The sequence below is a fragment of the Phocoena sinus genome, chromosome 3 (assembly GCF_008692025.1).
Source record: "Phocoena sinus isolate mPhoSin1 chromosome 3, mPhoSin1.pri, whole genome shotgun sequence".
NCBI lineage: Eukaryota > Metazoa > Chordata > Mammalia > Artiodactyla > Phocoenidae > Phocoena > Phocoena sinus.
This window is the reverse complement of record NC_045765.1, coordinates 95,845,841-95,865,304: the sequence shown is the minus strand read 5'-3', so window position 1 is coordinate 95,865,304 and position 19,464 is coordinate 95,845,841. Positions and strand designations below refer to the sequence as shown.

The following is a 19,464-nucleotide window of genomic DNA, read 5'->3' as shown; positions in this document are numbered from 1 at the left end:
CAGCTGGAGAGAGCTGGTTAACTGGAAGACAGATCAGAGGAAGTTATTCAGGATGTATCAAAAAGAGATAAAGAAAAGGAAAATATGAAGAAGGTAAGTGGACATAAAGAATAAAATGAGAAGGTCCAAAGTATGTTTAGTAGGCATTCCAGCAGATGAGATTAGATAAAATGAGAAAGAGGCAATACTTGAAGAGATAATGGCTAAGAGTTTTCCAGAATTGAAATTATCCTCAAATTCAAAAATCGCAAAGGCTCCCAAGAATATGTACCCATTCCAAAAAGCATTTTGACAACAGCTAATAAAACTGAAGATGTGGGGCTTCCCTGATGGCGCAGTGGTTGAGAGTCTGCCTGCCGATGCAGAGGACACAGGTTCGTGCCCCGGACCAGGAAGATCCCACATGCCACGGAGCGGCTAGGCCCGTGAGCCATGGCCACTGAGCCTGCGCGTCTGGAGCCTGTGCTCTGCAACGAGAGAGGCCACACAGTGAGAGGCCCGCGTACCTCAAAAAAAAAAAACCAAAAAACTGAAGATGTGTATCCCTCATGACCCAGCAATCCCCCTTGTAGATATATACCTGGAGAAATGTCTCATACATATGGACGAGGAGTCATTTACAAGAGTGTTCAGTGAAGCACTGTTTGTAATACAAAAATTTTGGAAACTAAATTGTCCATCTGTTCAGTAACAGATAAACTGTGGATTACTTTTTCTTATAATGGAATACCACAAAGAAGTTAAAGTAATAAACCACAGAACCATAGCTATATATATCAAAAATGTTGAGTGAAAAAGGAAGTTTCAGAAGAGTAAGTACAGTATCATATCATTTATATAAATTTTAAATATGCACAGGATGATAGATGTATACAAATGTAGTTAAAATATAAAACATGCATGAAAATGCTTACATCAACTTCAGGATAATGATTACCTTTGGTAGAAAAAAAAAGGAAGGGATCGGAGCATGGTTAATTATATTTCTTTTTATAAAACAGATATCTAAAGGCAATATGGCAAAATATTACTACCAGTTTAAATTTGGGTGGGACTTCTGATAAACTATTTTTTATATATTTTGAAATATTTTATTGATAAGAATCTAAAAAATTAAAGCTAGCTCCTAAGACAATTAGAACAAGAGCAAAGGAGAAGATATTTCATAGGTGTTGATTCTGTATTGATGTCAAAAGAGACAGTATATGGACCCTGGACAAATCACTTAGTCCCTCAACCTGGTTCCTTCATCTCATTTTCTGGAATAAGTTATCACAAATGAGCTCTAACTTCACCTACGGAAACTCACTGTCAGGCAAGGCAAAAGGCAAGCACATTTTTTTTTTTAGTTCTCATTATTGGATAGAAGGAAACAGATTCCACTGGAAAGGGAGATTATCTTCCTGCCACTGAACTTTCATGAGTATTGTGAGACAATTCTCCATAGATATCTCCCATTCCTGTACAGCAGCAGTCCCCAACCTTTTTGGCACCAGGGACCGGTTTCGTGGAAGACAATTTTTCCATGGACCAGGGGTGGGTGCCGATGGGAAACGGTTTCCGGATGATTCAAGTGCATTACATTTACTGTGCACTTTATTTCTATTATTATTACACTGTAATATATAAAGAAGTAATTATACAACTCACCACAGTGCAGAATCAGTGGGAGCCCTGAGCTTGTTTTCACTTGCCACTCACTGATAGGGTTTTTGGTTTGTTTAATTTATTTATTTTATTTTTTGCTGCGTTGGGTCTTCACTGCTGCACTCGGGCTTTCTCTAGTTGCGGTGAGCAGGGGCTACTCTTCATTGCAGTGTGCAGGCTTCTCACTGTGGTGGCTTTTCTTGTTGTGGAGCACAGGCTCTAGGTGCACAGGCTTCTGTAGTTGTGGCTCGCGGACTTAGTTGCTCCGCGGCATGTGGCATCTTCCTGGACCAGGGCTCGAACCTGTGCCCCTGCATTGGCAGGCAGATTCTTAACCACTGCGCCACCAGGGAAGCCTCATTGATAGGGTTTTGAAATGAGTCAACAAGCAACTGATTTATTATGGTCTCTGTGCAGTCAAACCTCTCTGCTAATGATAATCTGCTATTTGCAGCCACTGCCAGCACTGGCAACACCTCCTCAGCTCCATCTCAGACCATCAGGCATTAGATTCTCATAAGGAGCATGCAACTTAAATCCCTCGTATGCGCAGTCCACAGTAGGGTTCACGCTCCTATGAGAATCTAATGCCGCCACTGATCTGACAGGAGGCAGAGCTCAGGTGGTAATGCGAGCGATGGGGAGCGGCTGTAAATACAGATGAGGCTTCGCTTGCTCACCCGCCGCTCACCTCCTGCTGTGCAGCCCGGTTCCCAACTGGGTTGGGGACCCCCAGCTGTGCAGATTGGGCCTTCTGATATGGATGAATAGCAAACAGCTTTGTAAGCTAGAGAAAGTATATTCCTTTGGAGAGATCTAGAGATGTACTTCCCAAGATATGTCACAGGGCACTAAAGATAAAACCTTCTCCTTACCCTCCAGAAACATTTGTTTTTCTCTCTCTCTCTCCTCTCTCTCTCTCTCTCTCTCTCCTCTCTTCTCTCTCTCTCTCTCTCCCCCTCTCCCTCCCCCCCCTTCTCTCTCAGATGCTGGGCAGATGTGCCAGGATCCCTATAAAAAGATGAGTCTCCTGATTTCAAGGTTCCTCTCCTGCAATGCAACTTACTACACGCATAGTTAACATCTGGCTGTCACCACATTGCCCTGTGGGAACTGACACAAGACACTGCTCCGGCTGCTGCTTTTGCTTGTCTCTTCTGTCAGTGTGTGTGCCTGTGTATTTCTATAACTGTGGCAAACTAACTTGTTAGCTCATAAATAGTGTAAAATCTCAGCTCCTTCACAGTTTTAACTTAGCAAAGAGGAGAAAAAAGAAAGACTCTGAATAACAATAATGGACAGTGTCTTTAAACATAATTTCATAATAAATACAGAAATATTCTTCAAAGGACACTTCTTACATCAACTCTCTATGAAAACTATGGGTCTAACAATGCAAGGAAAGAAACAGCAAGGCAAAACATTAGATTCAGAAAGACATTTCATTGGGAATTTAAAATAATACAGTTCAGCTATGTTTCTTTTTGATGATCTAAAGATACAGGAATAAGCCTTAATAGTGCTCAGAAATCCAATGGTTAACAAACAGAAACCATTTTTTACTTTCTCAAACATCAGGTATTATAAAGGTGCCTTTTATAAATGTTGTCTCAGGCAACTCATAATTGAAATATCTGATGATTTCTGGAAATGTCAAAATCTTTGATTAAAAACAGATTCCTATATACTGAATATTTCATTTATTTTAGCGACCCATCATCTATTTTCTCATATTCTTAAAACAACACAGATTTTTGTTTGAGGATTCATCCTTTCCCCATTCTTAAGTCATGTTGTCTGGATGGGGTTCCAACCCCTACTCTAGAAATGAAGCAGGTAATCAAGTCCTAGGCCAATCAATGCACCCCCATTTCCCTGGTTTAGAGGTAAGCTATTCTCTTAGAGTGAACCTCAGGACTTGGCCAGGAATGCTGGGTCAAGGACTCATTCTTTTCTGCTGTAATTGAACCTGGAAGGATGTAGCCTGGGAACAATTGCAAATCATCTTGTGACCACGAGGGGAAAGTCAGTCTATGAATGGAGTCAACACAGAGATAGCAGAGCCAAGAGATCAGTAAAAGAGAGAAACAGGATCCTGAAGGTATCATTTGAGTACCTATATCCAGCTATGCCTGAAACGTTCTCAACTCTGGATTGTTCGAGTACAAGAACTAATACATCTCCTTTCTGGCTTACCTCTCCCTTCAACAAAGGAATGCTTTGAATAATGCCCAGATTGAAAAACCCAGAGTTCTGTGCCATAAAGTTCAGAAAAAAAGAAACTGGTCCTGAAAAACTTTGACAAAATATAATAGGACCTCAATAAAACAACATAGAACACATATTTGAAATAGACCTGGACACTGACAGGTCTATCGAAATGAGTTTATAGCTAAATATACTCAATATGTTATGTCAAAGATTATCTTGGAAACATAACAAGGTTATGGGGAAAAGGACACAAAGCACAATCATTTTTAAGGCTTGTTGTAGAATTTCTTTCAGATTTGGCATAGGTGGTAATTTGCATGCTTATATTTAGGTTGAACCATTTGAAACTGATAGTTTCATTTAGTTCAGTCAAATAACAAGGGAGAAAAAAGTGTGCATTACTTCCTTTTTCACATTTATTTAAACAAGAGAATATACTATACTGAAAAAAGGCCCATCTATTTATTTCTCTTATCCAACTATTCTTGTTTTACATCTAGGACAACCAAATGTGCTACATTTTCATTTTCCAAATCTTACAATTTCAAAATACTTCCTAAAAAAAGATCCATAGCCTGTGCAAATGCAATATTTACTTACCTGCATGTTATATAGGGGTTGCTTTGGTGCATTAACTTCCTTGAGCAGACAATGAGATATATCCCTTAACTCTCAAAGTCTGCAAGCAAGCTGAGGCTGCAGAAGTCTGGCAACTGATTTGGAGGATCTGGATATGCTGTTCAATCCTCGAATTAATGTTCCTTGGTTGATCTTGGCTAAAGCAACAGCCATTCTGATTTTGGATGTTTTTTGCACGGGTTCTCTTTTCTGGAAAATAAGCCTTTGAAAAGTGACTGATGTGTGATTCTCCAGTGCAGTATTTATTTATTAAAAATTTTTTTATTTGAAATATAGTTGATGTACAGTATTGTTAGTCTCAGGTATACTATATAATTTGACATTTGCAAACAGTATGAAATGAATATCACAAGTCTAGTAACCATCTGTCTCCATACAAAGTTATTACAATATTATTGATCATCTTCCTTATGCTGTATATTGCATTCCCATTACTTATTATAGAACTGGAGATTTGTACCTCTTAATCCCCTTCACCTGTTTCACTCACACTGCTCCCTCCCTCCATTCCCCCTCACCCTACCAGCAACCACCCATTTGTTTCCAGTGCATTTTTAAAATCTACTTCAGGCAGAGACAAGTACCACATAACTGTACACTGTGCCTGATACTAAGTGTCCAATAATTAGCTCCCACCCTCCTTACAATTCATTGGCCCCACCCCAGGTATTTGAATATTTATATGAATATATGATTTTTTCCTTAGGATAAATATCCAGAATTAAGTTAGTGGCCTAAAGATATAAATTTTTCATTTTTCTCTCTGGATTTATCTTTTTGCATTGATTTTTTTAAAAGAGCTCTTTCAAAAGTAAACAATCTTTTAAAAAAATATTTATTTATTTGGTTGCACTGGATCTTAGTTGTGCAGGTGGGCTCCTTAGTTGTGGCACATGGGCTCCTTAGTTGTGGCTCACAGGCTCCTTAGTTGCAGCTCTCTGGCTCCTCAGTTGAGGCACATGGGCTCCTTAGTTGTGGCATGCGAACACTTAGTTGCAGCATGAATGTGGGATCTAGTTCCCTGACCAGGGATCAAACCCTGGCCCCCTGCACTGGGAGCTCAGAGTCTTAACCACTGCACCACCAGGGAAGTCCCAAAAGTAAACAATTCGTATTCAAATATCATTCAGTGTTTGAATTGTTCAAATAATAATTCTTATTCAAAACTGTTACAAATAGTTTCCCAGCTTACTTTAAAATTTTTAAATGATAAAATATAGCATATATACATAATACATAATGTACAATTTACTTAAAAAAATTTTTATTAGTTAAGGTGCATATCAAAGGAATGATTTTAACGATCCCAGACTCTTGCTTCTTCCCATACATAGAAAAGTGCTATGAGACATCTGTTTTTTTTTAATTGAATGAAAAGTTCTTTAAATTCTACAGTGCTTTACAATTTTCAGAAGTTTAACATACATGATTTCATATAATCGCATAATAACCCTTTTTCCCAATCCCCTAACCTTATGTTACCCCCCCTTCCTTCTCCCCACTGGTAACCACTAGGTCGTTCTCTATATCTGTGAGTCTGCTTCTTTTTTGTTTTATTCACTAGTTTGTTGTATTTTTTAGATTCCACATATAAGTGATAACATACAGTATTTGTCTTTCTCTGTCTGACTTATTTCATTTTAATGCTCTCCAAGTCCACCCATTTTGCTACAAATTGCAAAATTTTTTATGGCTAATATTCCATTGTATATATACACCACATCTTCTTTATCCATTCATCTGTTGATGGACACTTAGGTTGCTTCCATATCTTGGCAACTGTAAATAATGTTGCTCTGAACATTGGGGTGCATGTATCTTTTCGAATTGGTGTTTTTGATTTTTTGGATATATACACAGGAGTCTGATTGCTGGGTCATATGATAGTTCTATTTTTAGTTTTCTTTGAGAAATCTCCATACTGTTTTCCATAGTGGCTACACCAATTTACATTCCCAACCACAGTGTAGGAGGGTTCCTTTTTCTCCCCACCCTCACTAACATTTATTTGTGTTCTTTTTGATGATAGCCATTCTGACAGGTATGAGATGATATCTCATTGTGGTTCTGATTTGCATTTCCCTGATGATTAGCAATGTTGAGCATCTTTTCATGTGCCTGTTGGCAATCTGTATTTCCTCTTTAGAAAAATGTCTGTTCAGCTCTTCTGCCAATTTTTTAAGCAGGTTGTTGTATTTTTAAATGTTGAGTTGTATGAGCTGTTTATATATGTTGGACATTACCTCTTACCAGTCATATCATTTGCAAATATCTTCTCCCATTCAGTACGTTGTCTTTTTGTTTAGTCAATGGTTTCCTTTGCTGTATAAAAGATTTTAAGTATAATTAGGTCCCATTTGTTTATTTTTGCTTTTTAGGAGATGGATCAAAAAAAATATTGCTGCTATTTATGTCAAAGAGTGTTCTGCCTACGTTTTCCTCCAGGAATTTTATAGTATCCAGTCTTACATTTAGGTCTTTAATCCATTCTGAGTTTATTTTTGTATGTGGTGCTAGAGAACATTCTAATTTAATTCTTTTACAAGTAGCTGTTCAGTTTTCCCAGCACAGCTTATTGAAGAGACTGTCTTTCTCCATTGTATATTCTTGCCTCCTTTGTCACAGATTAATTAACCATAAGTGTGTGGGTTTATTTCTGGGCTCTCTATTCCATTCCATTGATCAATGTGTCTGTTTTTGTGCCAGTACCATACTGTTTTGATTAATATAGCTTTGTAGTATAATCTGAAGTCCAGCAGCCTGATTCCTCCAGTCTGTTCTTCTTTCTCAAGATTGCTTTGGATATTTGGGGTCTTCTGTGTTTCCATATAAATTTTAAAATTATTTGTTCTAGTTCTGTGAAAAATGCCATTGATACTTTGATATGCATTGCACTGAATCTGCAGATTGCCTTGGGTGGTATGGCCATTTTAACAATACTAATTCTTCCAATCCAAGAATATGGTATACCTCTCCATCTGTTTGTGTGTCTTCAATTTCTTTCATTAGTGTCTTATAGTTTTCCAAGTACAGGTCTTTTGCCTCCACAGGTAGGTTTATTCCTAGGTATTTTATTCTTTTTGATGCAATGGTAAATGGGATTGTTTCCTTAACTTCTCTTTCTGATAGTCTGTTGTTAGTGTATAGAAATGCAACAGATTTTTAAATATTACTTTTGTATCCTGCAACTTTACCAAATTCATTGATGAGCTCTAGTAGTTTTCTGGTGGCATCTTTAGGATTTTCTATGTACAGTATCATGTCATCTGCAAACAGTGACAGTTTTAGTTCTTCCTTTCCAATTTGGATTCCTTTGATTTTTTTTTCCTTCTCTGGTAGCTGTGGCTAGGACTTCCAAAACTACATTGAATAAAAGTGGTGAGGGTGGACAGCCTCGTATATAAAATATAGCACATATACATAATCATAATGTACAATTTAAATTTTTTAATGTTAAAATATAGCATATATACACACTGCATTGTACTGTTTAAAGAAAAATGAAACAAAAACCCTATATACTAATCCACAAGCTTACAAAACTTGTAGCTTACAAAGTTCCTGCACATGCAGCATATATACACACTGCATTGTACTGTTTAAAGAAAAATGAAACAAAAACCCTATATACTAATCCACAAGCTTACAAAACTTGTAGTTCTGAAAACTTCAAATCTTCTATGAGTACTCTGACAGGAAAAATTTCTGGCATTTCTAAAACACAGGACATGTAGTTCTTTCTCTGTTCTAGCAGAAAGTGAACCACAGGTTAGACTGCATTCCAGGCAACAGACAAGTATAATTTCCATTTTTCATTTAAGTAATTTTATGAGCTATTCTGGCTTTTCAGTACATAACTTGGGGAAAAAGTTGGTTAATAACACAAAGAAGCAACTTTGAATCTCATTTAATTATTGAGTACAAATATATAAGTGCAAAACATATTTTGGATTTTTTTGTCTACAATAAGCATCATATATTTGGTTAAGAGCTAACATGCTGTATATTTATTTTAAATGCCTCAACTTTTATCCTGAAGTCATAATTTTATTAGTGCTGTTTTTGTCATCAAACTTCAGTACTTCTCTTACTCTTCAGCATTTGTCAGTGGAGATAACCAAAAGCTGTTCTAGCCTGTCAATGAAGATGTACTTCTGCAACACCTGGTGCCCTACCGTGGCTTAATCTATTAACTTTAGCAAAAAAGTCCCAGTAGCCCACCTGTGGTCTCAACCCTCCTCGTCAGTAGAACAGTAGAGGATGGACTAAGTTGTGGGCTGCTACAGTTGCTATAATTTCAAGCCACTTTAGAGCACAGCAATCCTTACAAGCAGTTACATGGTAGGTAGAACAAGTGAAAAGAACACACAGGTGCAATCACTTGATATTATCTAAGCTGGTTGCATGCACACCTTGAAGAGAAACCACATTGTCTGCAGTATCCAAAGTTCCTGCACATACAGATTCAATTTCTCTTGTGATGTTATGCTTTGCTGCACTGACTCTTCCTCCTAACTCCTCCTCAAGGTGGAGCAGCTGGAATAAGTTTGGTTTTACCTCTGATTACAATTTACAGTTGTCCCTAGGCATCCCATGTGGATTAGTTAGTTCCAGAACCCCTGAAGATACCAAAATCCGTGGATGCTTAAGTTCTTTATATAAAATGGCACAGTATTTGCGTATAGCCTATGCATATCCTCCTTTATGCTTTAAATCATCTCTAGATTACTTATAAACTCTCATACAATGTAAGTGCTATGTAAATCAACAAACTTAAGTTTTGCTTTTTGGAACTTTCTGGAATTTTTTTCAATCACATGTTGGTTGAATCCCTGGGTACCAAGGGCCGACAGTACTGTGTTTTCTCTCATTATAATTTGTAACCAGAGGTGAGGACCACATTGCCAGGGCAAACAGGAGTTGGATATGTGCAGTTCCACCTTTAGTGAAACCTTGTCTATGTGGTCATTCAGTGTTTTAGGGACCCTTCATTTCTTCAGTTGCAAAACAACATTCTGTAGTTTCCCTCTTCTGATTTTGTGAGTTCCTTCACAAAATCTTAGTGATATGTACGTGTTGGCCTGGATTCACTGACTTTACACATGTATTTCTATTAACCAGTATTGATGCATTCCCCCAAACATTATACCAGATTGATCCATTCAACTTTCCTCTCTTTCAGAAATTCTAAATTTTTATCTCTGTAGAAAAAATAAGCCTATTTGTAATAAATAATCTATTAATAAAAATTCTCCTGCAAGGTTCATATAATGTGTTCACCAAAATACAGCATTTATTATAGACAATATTTTTAAAAATTCGAGTGCATTATAATAATGCTTTAGCGCATTTTGTGTTATCTTTCTCATTTTAGTATCCTCGTGAGTTTATGGCTTTTTCCAACAGACTCAACTTGTTCCTAATTAATATTTTTGTTTCCCTTTAATGCTTAAATGGTTACAATATGATGACTGCATTTCCCTTTTAAAATGCCTTCCTTTTTTGATACTTTCCTAGATAACTGAAAGAATTATTTCTAACAACAAAATATGTTTCTGGCCCCTTTTATTTTCCCTGCCACAAAACATGAAATAAATTTGTTCCCAAGAAGACCATTATTGCTTTAAAGAAGAATAGTGTATTAGAAACCAAATCTGGGCTTGGGGGTGCATCGTCAATGGTTCTTCGTGGCTCTGGGAATACAAAGGTGACAGCAGGGAAAGGCTACTTACATTCCTTAAGATGCAGAAGGAGACGTTCTTCTTTTTTAAATAAACAGTCACCAGTTTATGATGATGGTTCCAATTCACTCTTACTTTCAATGAGTTATTTTTTTAAATTAGCTCTAACAGAAAAACTTTAAATAAAAGGTTGTTCCCCTCTGAGGTACCAGCTTTTCCTTTCTGTCTACTCTCTATGCTATGTATTTTCCTACCAAACCATATGTGTAAATTTAAATGTTGAACTGAAATTAAGAAGTCCTCATTTCCTCCTTTTTCCCTTTTTAATTTTTTGACCTTTGGCCTAAACATCCTGGAGTCAGTGGCAAAGGGTGCAAATTCAGATGATATTTTTTGTCATATGTTCATCATCTCAGCATATCAGCAAATGTCAGAAAAGAAAGTCCAACTCCCAACCACCACCAACACCTCAGAGATAAACAAAGGTACTTAAAGACCATTTGCCAAAACAAACTTAGCATCATTTAATCAGATTTATTCAAGAATCCTGCTCCATATTTCTCTATTTGAGCTCCATTCTTTGAATATATATCCTGCTTTCCCCATTACTTTTCTTTTTTCCAGAGCCATGCCCATTTTTCTATCATCAGCAGTTTTAATGCTGAACTCCAATTTCTAGTAACATCAGCTTTTTACTACTGTACATCTATAAAACCAGCCTGTCAGCAAATCTTATTCAGTTCTTTCTCTGAATAGTCCCAGAATTTGACCACTCCTCACTAGCCCCAGTACCAACACTCAGTCCACTTTATTTATATACCACTGTCATCTCGTCTCCAGACTTGAAAATTAGCCTCATCAATGGCCTCCCTGCTTCCACCCTTCCCTACTTTCATTCTGTTCCTCAACACATCAGCCAAAGAGACACAATTAAAAATTAGATCACATCAGATCTTGCTTTTCTGCTCAACCACTTCAGTGGCCTCCTGGTGCACTCAGTGTAAAAGCCAAAGTACATACAATGGTCTACAAGGTCCTACAAAGGCTGCCTCTTCTTTACCTCCCTGGCCTCACAGTCTTTTTCTCTCCCTTTTCCTCCTTCATTATTTATTGAACTTGTTAGGTATACTCCCATCTCAGGGACTTTGAACTAACTATGCCATTTGATTCTCAAGGACGCCAAGGTTTGCTCCCTCATTCCTTCAAGTCTTTTTCTTTTTTAAATTTTTATTGGAATATAGTTGATTTATAATGTATTAGTTTCAGGTGTACAAAGTGAATCAGTTATACATATACATATATCCACTCTTTTTTTTTTTTAGATTCTTTTTCCATATAGGCCATTACAAAGTATTGAGTAGAGTTCCCTGTGCTATACAGTAGGTTCCTATTAGTTATCTATTTTATATTTAGTAGTGTGTATATGTCAGTCCCAATCTCACAATTTATCCCTCCTCCCTCCCTTATCCCCTGGTAACCATAAGTTTGTTTTCTATATCCATGACTCTACTTCTATTTTTGTAAGTAAGTTCAATTGTACTCCCCCTTTATTTTAGATTCCACATATAAGCAATATCATATATTTGTCTTTCTGTGTCTGACTTACTTCACTCAGTATGACAATGTCTACGTCCATCCATGTTGCTGCAGATGGCATTATTTTGTTCTTTTTTATTGCTAAGTAATATTCCATGTGGTATATATGTATCACATCTTCTTTATCCATTCCTCTGTTGATGGACATAGGTTGCTTTCATGTTCTGGCTATTGTAGATAGTGCTGCAATGAACACTGGGGTGCATGTATCTTTTTGTATTATGATTTTCTCCGGGTATATGCCCAGGAGTGGGATTTCTGGGTCGTATGGTAGTTCTATTTTTTGTTTTTAAAGGAACCTCCATACTGTTCTCCATAGTGGCTGCACCAGTTTACATTCCCACCAACACTGTAGGAGGGTTCCCTTTTCTCCACACCCTCTCCAGCATTTGTTGTTTGTAGATTTTTTTGACTGGTGTGAGGTAATACCTCATTGTAGTTTTGACTTGCGTTTCTCTAATAATTAGCGATGTTGAACATCTTTCCATGTGCTTCTTGGCCATCTGTATGTCATCTTTGGAGAAATGTCTATTTAGATCTTCCCCCCTTTTTTGATTGGGTTGTTTGTTTTTTTGATATTGAGCTACATGAGCTATTTGTATATTTTGGAGATTAATCCCTTGTCGGTTGCTTCATTTGCAAATATTTTCTCCCAGTCTGAGGGTTTTGTTTTGTTTATGGTTTCCTTTGCTGTGCAAAAGCTTTTAAGTTTAACACATTTTTGACGGGAGACGTATTACGGCCACAGGCGTTAGTTTCTGCAAAAATCCTCTGGGTTAATAATGTGTTAATTAGGGGCTTCCCTGGTGGCGCAGTGGTTGAGAGTCCGCCTGCCGATGCAGGGGACACGGGTTCGTGCCCTGGTCCGGGAAGATCCCACATGCTGCGGAGCTGCTGCACCCGTGAGCCATGGCCGCTGAGCCTGCGCTTCCGGAGCCTGTGCTCCGCGACGGGAGAGGCCACAACAGTGAGAGGCCCGTGTCACGCAAAAAAAAATAAATAAATAATGTGTTAATTAGATCCCATTTGTTTATTTTTGTTTTTATTTTCATTACTCTAGGAGGTAGATACTTCCTTTAAGTCTTAATTCAAGAATCACTTTCTCACTAAGACCCTCTTGGGGCACAGGTACTTTTCCCATCAATTGTTCTCCCTATCCCTACCCCTACTTCATATCCTTTCTCTGCTACATGCTTTCTTCCCCTTAAGACCTACCATTAATATAATATGTAGTTTATTTTCCTTGTTTATTGGTTTTCTATTTGACTAGGATATAAGTTTGGGTTTTTTTTTTAGGACATAAGTTTTACGGCAGCAGTGTTCTATATCCATCTGGCTCACTGATCTTTCCCCAGTGCCTAGAATAGTGTCTGGTACATAGTGGGTGCTCTATAAATATATTCATTTCAGTGAATGAATGAAAAATATCAGAAAAATATAACAAGTTAGTATAGATAAATATTGGAAAAATATAACAAATATTAAATTAGAAACTACCCAGAAAGATTTCAGTGCACAACGTGCTCTGCGAATTTTCACAATGATAGTGTCCCACAAGAAACAACTCACCAAAGACAAATATACAACTGAATTATAGAACACTCTAGTTACAGTTCTACTCTCATTATATTTAGAAACCCCAATGCCAATACAAGTAATTTCCAGACATCACTGGTGCATCCCCAGTGAAACCATGCCCCACAAGGTTAAAAAGCTCATTCTGAACCTGTGCCCCATAGGGTTAACAGAAACTGGCGACTGACAGCAATTCTTTAGCTTGTCTTACAGGACAGCAGATAAGGGAGAGTCTTGTTAAAAAGCCCTATGCTTGTAATCTGCCTCCACTGATCAAACTTGCCTTAATTGTTCCCGCAAATTGCGTACCTTCCAAGCTTCACATAGCTTAGACAAATACTGTATATCACAAGACTCCTTTAACCACCCCCTATAGATAACACCTCTGACATATGGGTCGCTACAGTAATGGCTGCTTCAGAAACATGGAGCTAATCTTGCCCAGTTCAAACTGGTCAAGACCACTTGACCATTCAACTGAGCCTGCTCAAGTGTGCAATGGGTGACCTTTTGACATCTGAGGGCCAAAAGTTCCACCCCCAGATCATGCTAACACCCACATTTTCTGAACATACATCCTGTGAAGAAGCATGTAACTCAGATATGCCTGCAAAGAGCAGACATTACCTCACCTTTTTCCTGCCTCCAAACACCTTCACGGGCCTCTCTGACTACGCTATACTCTTCATGCACAAACAATCCAAGCCCCTTGCCTTTGGGGAGGTGGATCAGAGATTTGCTCTCCTGTTTCCTCACTTGGCTGCCTCTTGAATAAACCCTTTCTCTGCTGCAAACCTCAGCGTCTCAGCATTAGGCTTTCTGCATGTCGGACAAAGAAACCTGGTTTGGTAACACCAGCAGTTTTTGTCCCACATGTTTAAAAAAAAAAAAGCAAGCATAGAGAATTCAGAAAAATGTATCTACATATGTAAAGGCCAAAATTTTGCATGGATTCTGTTATGCTCTGTCTACAATCCTCAATTTTGTAGTATACAGTTAAGTGCAAGAAAATTACAGAATAAAATACAAACCACTTTTCATAATTAAAACCCACAAAATTGACCCTATTTACCATAAAAGATTTCTCTCATTCAAGTAAAGATCATCTGAATTAAAACATTTTAATTCCCTAATTGTAGCATGCATCTTTTCATTCGTTCAAATTTAAAAGTTTAATATTTTAAAGCCCTCATATGGAAATCATTTGCAATTTGCAAGTGTAAACCTTAAAAAGTTACTTTTACTAAAAGATGTGGATACTGAGCGTATTGGGGTCTGGGCTGCTTGGAAGGGAGGGAGTGGAGAGTACAAGACCTCAGAAGCCAGGACCTCAAGTCAAAATTCTAAAATTAACTTTCCCCAGCCCCAGAAAAAAAATGTCCTTCAAAATCTTTAGCCATGAAGAACTATTTAATAACCAGTATTCTTGGTGTATTCCTCTATAAAAATTCCACCACCATCACTCCCACCAAATCTCTAAATCTTTTTTTTTTTAATTCCAGGCCAGCAACATGGCTTTTTCCTAAATAAATAAAATTAAATGCCAATCACAAAACTTAGAGATTTAAAATACAACCCAATTAATAAAGCCCTCTAAGTAGTCTTAAAACCATTCTTTTCAGTATGTTTGGGAACTATGGACCACACTAGAAATAATAAAATCTGCAACATTTATAATCTGACCTTTAAAAATAATCTAGTTAAGAACAGAGTATTAGCATTGTTTTCTGGATAATTTATTTTTGAAGAGCAAATAACTTCAATGTGTTACAATATCCCCTAAATACTCAGGTTTCCTGCCAATCTCAGCAACACTTTCTTCAAAGTAAATGGTGGAAAAAGAACAATGTAAGTGTTTTGAAAATGAGAAATAAAGTAACTCTATGTTTATATTCTTCACTTGGGTGGGGTATAGTTCTTATAAGTGAACGACTTCAGGGATTTGGAAATAGGAACTTAGATTTCTTTGGGGATCAGAATATCAATCTATTTCACATAAAGCATACTTATGGCTCTAGTGATAACGAGGCTATGCAGAGGGTAGGAAGAGATGCAGGAAGTTGTAAAGAAAGTTGCAACTTCGATTAAATAAAACCCAGTTTCTCTAATGTTGGCAATGGTGGGAGAATCACAACTTGGATGGACAACAGGGCTTTCCAGGTCTAGGCTTCCTTGGCTTTACCTTGAGGTTTTCTCAATAATTACTGACACTACTGTGCTGGCCTTAACCATTTTACATCCTAGACCAAGCATCTCTTTCCTTAATACTCCAGAGCATAGCCAAGAAAAATCTCTCACGTTTCAAAAGAATTTATACTAAGACTAGGGGAATACAAAAAGAGGAAGCAACTAGACACCAAGGTTAAGATATGGAATGACAAAATACATTTTGCCCTCTAGAGCTTTTAAGGCTTATCCTCTCCTACTTAGCCAGCCACCACCTAGGTACCACCTTACCACTGTGCATCCAGATAGTTACATTTCAGTATCACCCATTCCTAAAGTCTAGACCCACCACTGACGCCATTTTTTCAAATTTACTTAACATTCTGGAAACATGCTATGATGATTCATACTTTATTGGCATGACACTGCTTCCTTTGGAATATTTTTCCTTATTCATCCTCTGAGACCCAGTCTAAGCATCTTTCCTCCATGAAGTCTTCTCTGACTACCCTATGTAGAGTCATTCCTTCCTCTAAATTGTATATGCCTCTTACCATATTCCATGGCAATTACTTGTTTATGACTGTGTCTCCATGAGATTAAGCTCACTGACTGAAGGAACCCTGCCTTGTTTAATCTCTGTATTCCTTCTTCCCAGTTCCAGGCAAAGTATTTATTAAGTGTCTAATGCCTGGTTATCTGGATGAATGGCTAAAGGTAGCTCTACCTCTCCTTTGGAATAAAATATACAGACTTTGTGGGGGCTTCCCTGGTGGCACAGTGGTTGAGAGTCCACCTGCCGATGCAGGGGACACGGGTCCGTGCCCCGGTCTGGGAAGATCCCACATGCCATGGAGCGGCTGGGCCCGTGAGCCATGGCCGCTGAGCCTGCGCGTCCGGAGCCTGTGCTCTGCAATGGGAGAGGCCAGAACAGTGAGAGGCCCATGTACCGCAAAAAAAAAAAAAAAAAAAAAAATACAGACTTTGTGATTACTATGTTATTCACAGCGCTTTTTTGTTTACTTCCAGGTTTTAGCTATGTTCCTCATGTTGACATTGCCAAAAGTCTGATTTCTGGATAAGTAAGTTGTTACTGTACCATATAACTTTACAACATATTCTATTCTAACTGTGGCCAAAATGACTAAAACAGCACTTTCCCATTAAGAGTTGCATACTTTTGGGACTTCCATGGTGGTCCAGTGGCTAAGACTCTGTGCTTCCAATGCAAGGGGGCCCGGGTTCGATCCCTGGTCGGGAAACTAGACCCCACATGCCACAACTAAGAGTTTGCATGCTGCAACTAAAGATCCCACGTGCCACAATGAAGATCTCGCATGCCACAACGAAGATCCTGCATGCCACAACAAAGATCCCACATGCCCCAACTAAGACCTGGTTTAGCCAAATAAATATTTTAAAAAAACAAGTTGTGTACTTTTGAGTAAATCAGGTTACCTGTGTCCCCTAAACAAGATGTTAGTTTTTCCTAACTAAATGTCTTTATGATTCTCTACCTATCTCCTTCCACTCCCAATATTATATCTAAAACCTTTTTGCAACAGATGTTTAAAACATATGCATATGTACTTTGTTTAAATTGATATCACTATTTTCTTTCCATATTAAAACACACACCCATGCCATATTTATCTTTCCATTGTTATAACATATCAATTATGTTTTTTCACTGACTTAATTGCCACAGATTTTAAAGTACATCTAGATATTTTTCTGACTTTATATTAAGCAAATCTTAAGTCAACTACATTGCAATTGTATCTATGAGAAAGTTCTAGATTTCCAATCTAATGGTAGAGTGACTGTCCTTAAACTCTATTTATCTTTCTACCTCACTTCCTTGTCCACAGTCCTTCTGTTTTCCATATACCCCTCGCAATGAGTAAGAGTTGAAATGGTGTTTTTCTGAGGTGAAAGTAATGTTTTCCTAAGCTTAAAATACTGATCTCAAAATCACAAATTAAATAATTGGTACTAAAAATACAATATACTTTTTATAATCCTTTCAAAGTTATAAAATCACATTACCTGATTAGACTGTGATAATCTTAGGACGGTAGGGAATTCATCTTTAAACTTATCTTTAATGACCATGACTGCTTTCTGGATCCCCTCGACTAAGACAAAAAGAAGTTAGGGGGTTAAAAAAAAAAGCTTAACTAAAAATCCCCTAAACATAATTTAAAAGATCATGGAACACTGGGTCCACCTTGGGGATTTAATTCCCAGTTTCCACACCCATATTCCCTTTACAGGAAGACTGTGCATACTTCTTCCAGAGAAGTTCTTCAACACCTGCCCACATATCCACCCAACAGGTTTGACTGGCATGTTGAGTTCTTGCTTGGGTTCCTAGTTCGAGGCAAGCTTACAGGCCTGGGCACTGCTTGTCCTACTCTACCATTAGTGAGGGATGATGGCAGCCTTCCACTCAGGAACACAGGCAAGGACAGAACCTGCAGCTCACTGCAGGGATTCTTTGTTACTTCACAAGGGGCCTCTGAGAACTTGTTACAGAATCCTCTGAAATCACTCTGGCAGTGAGCAGGAAGAGTGTGTTTGGAGGCACAAGGGGAGGAGCAATGGGACTGGAAAGTGAAGCACACTAAGGAGTTCTGCAATATGAATTGAATTTTGCCCCAATTTCTGCAGTGATACTTCAATTACTGGATCACCTGAGAACAAAGCTCCCTTTGAAAAAAGCTGGCATACGCTTTAAAAGAAATGCTTCACACTTGATGCCACGTGGAAAAGAAACACCAGCAGTTAACTCAGAAAGACTTCTGAACAGGTTGTTTTTCCTTCACCCAAATGAGGATCACTAGGTCAGACCCAGGCAAAATCGTGAAGTCTTTGGTTTGCCTTCTTTAAAATCTCAACCTTTTTTTCTTCTTCATCTTTGTCTCTTCTAGCACTCTCCCACTTCAGATGACCATTATTCTCCTCTTATCAAACATGGGAAGAACTGCATATTATGCAGACTTGATTGACTACCTGGTTATATTTTAGTGTGGATGAGCTGAGTTGGTTAACTCAAATCCCATTTTATTTATTATTTTTTAAAAATAAATTTATTTATTTTATTTATTTTTGGCTGCATTGGGTCTTTGTTGCTGTGTGCGGCTTTCTCTAGTTGCAGCAAGCAGGGGCTATACTTGGGTGCAGTGCGCGGGCTTCTCATTGCGGTGGCTTCTACTGTTGGGGAGCACGGGCTCTAGCCACGTGGGCTACAGTAGTTGTGGCACACAGGCTCAGTAGTTATGGCTCGCAGGCTCTAGAGTGCAGGCTCAGTAGTTGTGGTGCATAGGCTTACTTGCTTTGGCTGTAGAGCGCAGGCTCAGTAGTTGTGGCGCATGGGCTTAGCTGCTCCGCGGCATGTGGGATCTTCCTGGGCCAGGGCTCGAACCCGTGTCCCCTGCATTGGTAGGCAGATTCTTAACCACTGCGCTACCAGGGAAGCCCTCAAATCCCATTTTAATTTGAAGCCTTTATATTTAACTGCAGCTAGATGGATTTCTTCGGCAAGCACAAAACTGGCTGCTGGAGGTCTATTTAGGGAACTGTCCAGGAAAGAGAAATGTTCATCAAAGGATTCCTCTAGATTGTGAAGCCTGCCAGATCCCCAGTTTCACTTTGTCCTTAGTCCTTATCTGCCTGAGAATACTCTCCATCACAGCACAACCACCTCTCTGAACCTTAACAGATCCCGCTTTCCTCCATCATAAATCTAATGCTTAAGATAATTATACCCCTAACATTTGGAAAGTGAAATCTATTGCCAGAAAGAATTATTAGACAATGATGAACACACAAACTGGGAGCCTATAAGAAAATGAAAACTTTATTTGTCCTATTAAGATAACTTGGCTACCAGAGTCTACCAGAGTAACACCTGTTAGGACCTGCTCTCTCTGGTCTTATTCTATGT

The 19,464-nt window shown here is 38.3% G+C and overlaps 1 protein-coding gene across 1 annotated transcript in view; it reads right to left on the bottom strand.

Moving 5' to 3' along the window:
• Positions 1 to 17,867, bottom strand: part of SPATA9 (spermatogenesis associated 9) — a 29,585-nt gene extending 11,718 nt beyond the window's left edge. Inside the window, 3 exon segments of the mRNA XM_032626289.1 lie at positions 4,459 to 4,686; positions 17,565 to 17,653; positions 17,807 to 17,867. Of these exon segments, the coding sequence (XP_032482180.1) occupies positions 4,459 to 4,686; positions 17,565 to 17,653; positions 17,807 to 17,867 (378 nt within the window).
• Positions 17,868 to 19,464: the final 1,597 nt, after the last annotated feature.